Here is a 9,314-nt window from a genome sequence, read left to right as displayed (position 1 = left end):
CTAAGGAGCTTCCTGGGCGACCAGTCACAAGGGCCATGAAGCGTTCATAAGGGGATCATGAAAACCAGGGTAGTAGCAATGAAGGGGTGACAAAGAGACCAAGTAGGTCTGGGGGCAGAAACAGGCCAGTGTAAATGAGGAGGAAAGAAGGACATGATCAAGAAGAACGATGGGGGAAAACAAAGGCTCCACTGGGGCCCAAAATATGATTTGAAGCTCTCTCTCAATATGTTCTGGGGGAAGTAAAACTCAAGGTCCCTGTGTCCCCCACCAGCCCCAGCTCAGGGCTTTGAGGAGCGGAGGGCACAGACAGCTCAGTCCCAGAGCCCTCCTGTCCCCTCAATTCCCTCAGCTACTGTCTCACCATCCTCCTCCCCTGCAGCGCTGGTGGACCGAGCTCCTGCGGCTCCGGCTACCTCTAGGCCACCTTTCCTTTGCAGCTCTATAAATGTCATCCTGGGGCCCAGAACTTCAGAGGCTGGAAAGCACCCAGCAGCGCATATCTGTGCTCAGAGCATCCGCCACCCTGAATATGATCAGCAGACCAACCTGAATGACATCATGTTACTCCAGGTACCATCAACCTCATGCTCTTGTTCCCCAGCCCAGCTGGCTTTCTCCCAACATGGAGGCTCCATCCTGTCTTGGGGCCAAGGAGGATGAAGTAGGCACAGAGTTGCAGATAATGGTGGGGGCAAGAGGTGAGCTCTGCCCAGGAGTCCCTGAGGGCCTGCACTCTTCCTGCCAGCTGGAGAATAGAGACAGATTGAACCGAGGCTGAGGCCAGTGCTCTGCCTCTGATTTAGGACAGGCTGAGTCTTGGGAAAATGTTGATAGCTAAATTTTATGTAAAATGTATATTACCACGATTTAAAAAGTAGTTGTAAAAACGAATCTATTGTAATACAAAAGGAATAAAGCTCTAATGGTAGAAAACACTTCTTGTAGAAAGTGGGCAGCGATATCCTCTGCACATATATGGCATCGTTGGAGCTACCTTTTCCTTTTGAGCATTCAGGTTTCTAAGTCAAGTAGAAAAGACATAATGTCTGGTTGCTTTCACAGACTCACAAGTAGCTGCACACCAGCCTTTCCCCCACTAACACGACATAGAAGCAGCAGCTGTGGGGAGAAGGAGCCAGAGGTCTGTCTGGAGAGAGGGCTTGGCTGGACGGGAGACCATGAGATCTAGGGTTGAAGGGAGGGAGGAAGGTGGGAGATCTGGCCCATTCATCTATGGTACTTTATTCTCCCTGGAGTTTCTTGAGCTTATTCTGGGTGTACATTAAGGATTATGGATGTCTTGGGTCTATTTACACCAAAATTGAGAAATTTTCAGCCATTATTTCTTCAAATTTTTTTTCTTCTCCTTTCTCTCTCTTCTCTCCTTCTGGGACTCCCATTACATGCATATTGCATGTGGTGTCCTACACATCCCTGACACTCTGTTCACTTCTCTTCTTTCTTTTCTCTCTCTGGTCACTGAAAAGTTCTAAAGCCATTACAAATTTATTAATGAGAACCTCACAAGAGCAGCCAAGCTTCTCTCCAGACATGATGGCTAAGCACAGGCACAGGTGCCTTCTGCCCTTGGTCAGAGCAGCAGAGTCATGATCAGCTAGGTGTGGGTCCAATGAGACAGGGGGCCAAGAGGGGCAGAAGGAGAGCAGACAGGGGCAACTGCTTGGCAATATGATCTGGATCCAGGGGGTACCCTGGGAGACCCGGGGTCTGAGTCACTTGTGGAGTAGACATGCAGCCCAAGGTAGTGTCCCAATAGCTTAGAGGAAAATTATCAGAAAAAAACATGATTGCACAGCCAAACGTGCAAGAAACCAGCTACAGCAATTGTGAGGACTCTCATGGGTCTCTTGACAAGATGCACTCAAATGGTAAACACCTACTTTGGGCCAAAATTACATTCTATCATCTTTGATTTTCTATGCTTCCAAGACTTCATGAATATTATTTAATAGGTACTTAATAACCCAATGTGTTAACACGCAATTCATTAATAAATCACTTCAAAATTGCTAAACAGATTGGGGTTTCCAAATCGAGGGTCGGGAGGAGGCCTAAGCCATCAAATGTAGGAAACAGTGATAGCTCCTCAAAGCAACAGCCACATCTGCGATAGAGAAGGAAAGTGAGAAGACACTTGACATGTTCCACCTTCTGGGTAACGACTGATCCAACAGATGCAAAAGCAGCATAAGCATTATGCCAGTTTGAGAAAGACTCAAGAAGTCTTCTCATATCTATATTAAATTATATAAGAACAAAGGAAAAGAATTTAAACTTTCAGCCTTAATGCTTGTATTCTAAGTAGCATCATAACTTGAAATTTCTCCTGTCCAGAAGCAAACAGCCTTCAAGCATCTGTGTGCAGAGAGCTCTGAGAGCAACCATGCCGGGTTCCTCACCAGGGACAGGCAGAAACTTTGCCTACATCAGGGTCTTCACCGGGGCGTCAGATTACCTGTGCCAGGTGGGACAGGAGTGACTAAGGGAACTCAGAATGAGTGACAATGCTTTGTTTCTCCTTTTCCGTCTCCATCTGCATGGCCCCAGCTACTTTAACAGTGGGGCCCTTAAAGCTTTGAAATATCAAGAAGTTGAGAACAACATTAGCTTTATCAGGACAACCTGGGACCACAGAGTGACCTCAAGTGCATTTCTCAGTCAAACCCCTCCTCTCAAGCTCTCCTGTTCTGTCAATACCTTCACTTCCTAGCACTCTCATCAATGTCCCATCTGTACTTCATCCCCAATCTCTGCTCCTCACTCTCATGCCTAGCAGTTTGAAGTTGCCTGAAACTACCAAGAAGTTGATGGATGACTGGGCTCTTGGCTAGTGTGTTTTATGAGAGACCAGTGCTGGGTACTTTGGCATTTATACAAACAGAAAAATTGTTGGGTTAAAACAAAAAGGAAGCTCTACAAAGAGTAGGATTGGATAGATGTATGTTGTTTTAGGAAGTACACAGTTGCCTAATTACAAATTCAAGGCAGACTGTTGTCATATTCGTGCTCTTGGAGGCTCTCAATTAGTGGAAAGGGACACCATTTCTGGCTAATCCCAAAGCTTCCAGAAAGCCCTATCTCCACGAAAGTAACCTCATTTTGAAAACATCCACCTTAGAGAAGCTAGACCGTGAAGAAGTAGTCTGCTGAATGCTTGCCATCCATGAGTGTGTTGAATACAGGAAAATGTATGCAGAGTGGAAAAGTATTACACACTCATAGAGGAAAACAGTAGAAGCAGAAAATAGCAATAAGAACATTAAAATTCCTGAGAATTCCACCGCCCAGTCATCTTCATCCTTAATGCTTAAGCAGGTTGCCTTCCTCTGTTTTCTATGTCTTCATAGGATGCTGTTCCTTCAGCAGAATTGGGTTTAGGCTGTTAGAGCTCATGATGCCTCCTGCTCCATGACTCCTTCACCTCTCGTCACACTGGTAAGAGTGTTGGGATAATCTGTTTGCAAATATTTATAACTGTTAGGTGCAGGGACATCAGAGTCATGGTTCACTGCACCCCAGACAGACTTCTTAGTGCATAGGAATTATAGGACAATTGGCATGCATTTCCCCATTGCCTGGCAACAGTGACCTGCATCTCTTGAGATGAACCCTCTCTGCAGATACCAGGCACTATGATATGGGTAACAGTCCCCACCTCGTGCTACAAGATCCAAGCATAAACCAATCAGGCCCCTCAATTCTCACAGACCCTCTGATGGTTTGTTTTGGTCCAAGGAATATCAATTCCAGGAACTTTGCTCAAAATCGTGGGAGAAGAGAAGCTCTGATTGTCACAGAATATTCACATTGAAAGAGGTGATCCTAAATATTCCAAAATACAAGCCTAGACTGGTAGCCAGAGAGGAAGTGGGGTTACCATTTGGGGTTTGGGTGTGTCCAGCTCTACATGCTATTTAGGCAGGTCCAGCCTCTATCTCCCACCACCAAGCAGACCCCCACTACAGCCTTTACCAGCTGGTACCACCGATTCTCGGTCTACCCCAGCTAACCACCATCTTCTCAAGTGGGGGAGCTATCACGCTCATCTCCCTGGAGTTAGCTTGCTAAATAATTATTCTTGACTTCATCAGGATGGAAAAAGAGCCAAGAGGTGAGAAAAAGAGACATTCTTGATTCGGTCACTGAGGGGCTCCTAGGCTCCAGCTCCTCTGCTGGCTGCAGCAAAGGCTCCCCTTTCTTGTTCTTTCTTCTTGCTTTCACTTTGTGACTCAGCACAGGGAGTGCAAGTGTGGTGAGACTGCTTCTGTCACCTACCCAAAGCCAGAGAACTTCAACAAATCACCTTGCAGATGATGCAAGAAAACCAGCAGCACAGGTGGAGGAGGTCTGTAAGGCCCTGGGCCACACCCCTGCCTTCCTCTCCCCGACCAAGTATTTAGAAGGAAGAGCTACCAGCAGCTCTGACCTGGGCGGACTTTCAAGGAAGATGCAGCCACTCCTGCTCTTGTTGGCCTTTCTTCTGCCCTCTGAGCCTGGGACAGGTGAGTGACCATCCCCATGCCAGAGACTCCAGCCCAACTCACAAAACCCTCAGGACTCCTGACCCTTCTACCCAGCACAGTCACTGATTTTCCTCAATTTCAGACCAAGAATTTTCTAGAACCCAGCTCCCATCCCAAACTTAGACTAACAAGTCTGATGTTGCATAGACACCCAACAAGGATGTCAGGAAGGCAGGGTGTTCACTAAAAGATTCAGTGTGTGAGCTTCTCTCTTATCAACTGGAAAGCCAGCTATTCATAGAAAGGCCTTTGGCAGTGGAAATGGAGCTCTAAAAGACAAGTAATTAAAATCCCTCAGTCCAGCTCAGGAAAGGGCAGATCAGACAAACCAGCTGCAGTAGTGGAACTGTCACTGGAACCAGCCAAAAAACAGTTTCACTTCTTGGTGCCCTCATCCCCAAACCCCTCCAAGGAGAGGACCCCAGGGAGCAGTGGAAGTCTGAACGGGCTGGGTGACTGCATGCAGGGCTTTCCTGTTGCTTTGGCTCTGCCAGAGGCCCAGAGACCCCATTTTCCACCCCACCTCCCCCCGCCTTCCCAAGCCATAGGCTGCTCCACACAGGGCCCTCCCTACATGATGATGGCCTTCAATCCTACAAGCACGATCCCCACCAAACCTCAGCAGAAAGCTAAGTGAAGGCCATTCATTCACACAGTCAAAAAATGTTTACTGAGATCCCAGGACAGGTTAGCCCACAGGACATGAGGATTGTAGAAAATCCAACTCCACAAGCTCATGGACAGATTGTTAAATACGGGCACCAGTCAGGACCTTAGCAAAGGCTCAGAAGGGTTGGGAGACTCCCTGACACAGAAGGCGTCAGCAGGGCCCTGTCCACAATCCCCTTGGGCTCCACCATTGTGAAGACAGCTCTCACCCCTCCCATACATGGTCTGAAGCAGGACAGGGACAAGAAGCACCATCCTCCGCTTTCTCAAAGCGGGGTTGGAGGCTCCACATCCAGAAAAGGTTATTCTGCTCCAGAGAGAACCTGGGAGGACTCTCGCCTGGTTTCTGCAGGGTATTGTAGACCCCACCCTCAACTGCCACCTTCTGGAGCCTTCCTTCCTGACCACAGCTGCTTCCAGAAAGCTCATCTTCCAGTTTTTCCTTTCAGCAATCATCATCGGAGGACATGAGGTCAGGCCCCACTTTCGCCCCTACATGGTGTTCATTCAGGTTCCCATGATGGGGAAGATCAAGAGGTGTGGCGGTGCCCTCGTGGAACTGGACATTGTTCTGACAGCTGCTCACTGCTGGGGAAGGTGAGAGGCCCCTGACAGCTGACACCTCCTGAGTCCCCAAGAGGGAGCCCTGTCCTCTGCCCATGGACAGCAGCCGAGGGGAGCTCCCTCAGCTTCTGGTAACTCAGCGCCAGAAAAGCTCTTGCGAGGAGCCATCTGAGAGCATGACTGGGCCATGGAAAGTGAGAAACAGGACACAGAAGCTTTGCAGTCCGAGGGTCAGAGGTGAGAGCAAGAGGCTCAGTTGAGAAGAGAGACCACACTGGCCAACTAAAGCAACTGTGGAGGATGAAAGCATGCATTCCAGTCAATAGGCAAGCTCAGAGTCCTTTCACAATATTGCCTGAGGGCAAGAGAAAGTTTCCAGAAGCCCTCCTCTCAGTGTCCTTGAGAAGCACAGGACACACAGTCACTTAGAACCAGGCCTTCATGTTGTCTCGATTTCCCCTAGGTGCAGCCTTGCCCTGCGCCGGCTGTCACCCTCCCATCATGACTCCAGGGCTGGATCTCCTGTGACCGATTGCCCCCACATCCCCAATCTCCTTTCCCTGCAGGTCAATCAGGGTGACTCTGGGGGTCCACAACATCCAGAATCCAGAGTGGACCTGGCAGGCCATCCCTGTGAAAGAAGCCATCCGCCACCCAGACTATATTCCTGGAGACTATTACAATGACATCATGATACTAAAGGTAAGGGAACCTCCCTGCTGCTCTTGCTGTCCTGGGTCCAGATTGCTTCCCCTCCCAATGGGGCCTGTCCCTTTCCTCCTCCTCATCTTGGCCACCTGACTAGTCCCAGTGGCTCAGGGGAGAGGGAAGTCAGTGCAGCCCCATCGCGGTATCCAGGCCCAGGAGGCCACTGGCTGAGCTGGACTTTCTTGCCTCTTCTCATCAGCTGGAGAGAAAGGCCAAGCTGACTGCAGCTGTACGGCCCCTCAGCCTGCCCCGGGGCACAGCCCAGGTGAGGCCTGGAGAGGTGTGCCATGTGGCCGGCTGGGGGAAAGTTGCCCTAAATGGCAGTGACTCCAAGACACTGCAGGAGGTGGAGCTGACGGTGCAGCAGGACGAGGTGTGCGAAGCCCGCTTATATGATTATTACAACAGTACCACTATGCTGTGTGTGGGAGACCCGAAGGAAAAGAAGGCTTCCTTTCAGGTGAGACTGGGCATCTGCCTAGCTCTGCTCTGGGGAGAGGGGTATTTCGGGACCTGGAGACCCAAGCAGTAGGGACTCCTCCACCCCCTAGACTCTGATCTTTCTCCTGGGAAGAGAAGGGGGCAGCAGCCAGAGTGGGGAGTCACAGGCCTTCTGGGAGCGTACCAGGGGCCTGAGATGCATCCAAACGTGGTGCTCCATCCGAAAGATGAATTTACAACACTCTACGCCACGCTGGGCACACGTGTTAGAAAACTGCTCCCTGGGTGTGCAGCAGTCAAACCAGGTGGCTCCTCAGAGCTGGCTCCCATCTTGGTTAAATGGCTCACCTTCCACGCTGAGTGTCAGCCTCACCTGCATGCTTCCATGTCCTTAAACGGTAGACGGAAGCACAGTCCCACAGCGCCCTCATGGGAGAGGATCCAGGACCTGGGGGAGGAGAGGGAGCTGCCCCTTGAGTGAAATGAAGCCGTGACAATGTCCAGGGTCAGGACTGGGCAGCTGAGGGGCCCACAGGGTCCTGCCCTGCTCTCTGATCTCCCACATGGAGGCCAGGCCAAGCGGCCATCACTGAGAGGGCGCTTGGGATGCAGGTGGGCAGGATCAGGGAGAGCACAGACTCAATCCTCCCCGCTCTCTGTCCACAGGGGGACTCCGGGGGCCCTCTCGTGTGTAAGAACGTGATCCAGGGTGTAGCCGTCGGTGGACGAGTTGACGGGACAGCTCCACGGCTCTTCACCAAAGTCTTGAGCTTCTTGCCCTGGATAAAGAAAACCATGAAATCCTATGAAAAGCCTCTAACTGTAGGAACAAGCCCACCTTCTCGGGAGCTGATCCAGAATGTCACCAGCAACTAAATAAATGTCTCTGAGCTGAGCAGAAAGGGCTGGTTTCTTGTTTATTCACTGACCCACATTCACAGGCACCTACTCTGTGCTTAGAAGGCCAATGGCACAAATCTGCTGTTTTCTGCTTCCTGCTCCTCCCCCTCCCACCACCACCTCCCCCAAACCTCAAGCAAAGCTGTTACACAGCTCTTTCTGACCCACACCTTCCTCTGGGCCTGCCCTTCTGCCAGGGCTGCAGCTAAGCACCATCAGGAGAAAACATGAACCTCTCTGGTCCTGGGGCTCAGGGTGAACTTCTTACCTCCTTCCCTGTGTTAGATGGCAGAGAGGAAGGGGGATGACACCATGGGTCCCGGACACCAAGCAGGCAAGCCTGTGGCTGAAGGTCAACATCATAGCCACACACACTGGGGAGGGGAGAGGCTGCCTGCGCAGTACATTTCTCTCCCACAGCCAGGGAGCTGGTGTGGAGTCAGGATGGGTCTCTGGAGAAGCTCCTCGATCTCACCCAGCCTGAGTTTCCTCCCTGCCCTCCTGTGACCTGGGGGCCCAGCTTGCCCTCCAGTCTCTGGGCTGCCCCTTCTTCTCCATCCCTGCTTTCCATGGAGAATTCTCAGTGTCCACCAACTCCTGTCCCCTCCACACAAGCCTGATCTGAGTTGGGCACTTCTTTGTAGCCCTATTACCTAAGATACCTGGAGGCCCATGTGGTTCCAGCAGGGCCTCTCCCCTGAGATCCTGCCCAGCTCATGCCCTGTCCTAAAGGGCTACCCAAGGGACCAGGCTTGTGCTGGCAACAGGCGGACTCATGGAGGACACAGCAGGCAGGCTGTCTCTCCAGAAGCCCTGCCCCATCTCTCACCTGGCAAGGCCAGCTCAACCCCTCATATCCAGCCCAGTGTCCCCCAAAGTGCTCAGGGTGCATTGGTCACCTGGGCACTTGATAACCTGAGTCCGTTTCAGCCTGTCCCTCTTAGTCACCGCTGGCCTCTAGGCTAAGACCCCTCACTGGCCACCTAGGCTGTCTCAGCCTTTTGAGTTAGCCCTACCCTCTCTGCAGTAGGACTGGAAAGCACCATTTTTGCATCAATAAACAAACACACTGATTGAGCTCTTACGTGCCCGGCGCTGGGGATCCACAGTGGACCTAATACAGACTCTGTCATCGGAACCCGAGGGACACTGACAGTGGGAGTTTCACCCAAATCATGTACCTCTCTCTCCTTCCTCACATGAATGCATGTGGCCTAGATCTTATGGGAAATCCACAGGAATAAAGTACTTGCGTGCTGTTCCTATTGCTGGTCACAGTCCATGTGAGCGTGAGCACGTGTGACTCTAGAACAGCAGGGCACGGGATTTGGAAATGACAGCAGTCATTTAGTTTCTAGGGATGAAGTCACCACACTCTGTCCACTAGAGCCTCGTCTTCAGCTAGAGGAGAGGGCAGCCCTTAGGGAGGGAGAGGGGCAGCAAGGGCAGCCTTACCTTCATTTGCCTTAAAAGTAGCAGGTAGGA

General features: G+C 51.1%; 1 protein-coding gene across 1 annotated transcript; it reads left to right on the top strand.

Annotated features, from left to right (window-relative positions):
• The first annotated feature begins 5,671 nt into the window (after nucleotides 1-5,671).
• LOC138925085 (granzyme B-like) lies at nucleotides 5,672-7,824 on the top strand. The gene is made up of 4 exons (XM_070273635.1): nucleotides 5,672-5,813; nucleotides 6,347-6,482; nucleotides 6,688-6,948; nucleotides 7,596-7,824. Exons 1-4 carry the CDS (start codon nucleotides 5,713-5,715, stop codon nucleotides 7,803-7,805), a joined length of 708 nt encoding a protein of 235 aa, XP_070129736.1. The 5' UTR covers nucleotides 5,672-5,712; the 3' UTR covers nucleotides 7,806-7,824.
• Nucleotides 7,825-9,314: the final 1,490 nt, after the last annotated feature.

This window comes from Equus caballus, chromosome 1 (genome assembly GCF_041296265.1).
Source record: "Equus caballus isolate H_3958 breed thoroughbred chromosome 1, TB-T2T, whole genome shotgun sequence".
Taxonomy (NCBI): Eukaryota; Metazoa; Chordata; class Mammalia; order Perissodactyla; family Equidae; genus Equus; species Equus caballus.
This window is presented reverse-complemented; position numbering and strand designations above follow the sequence as displayed.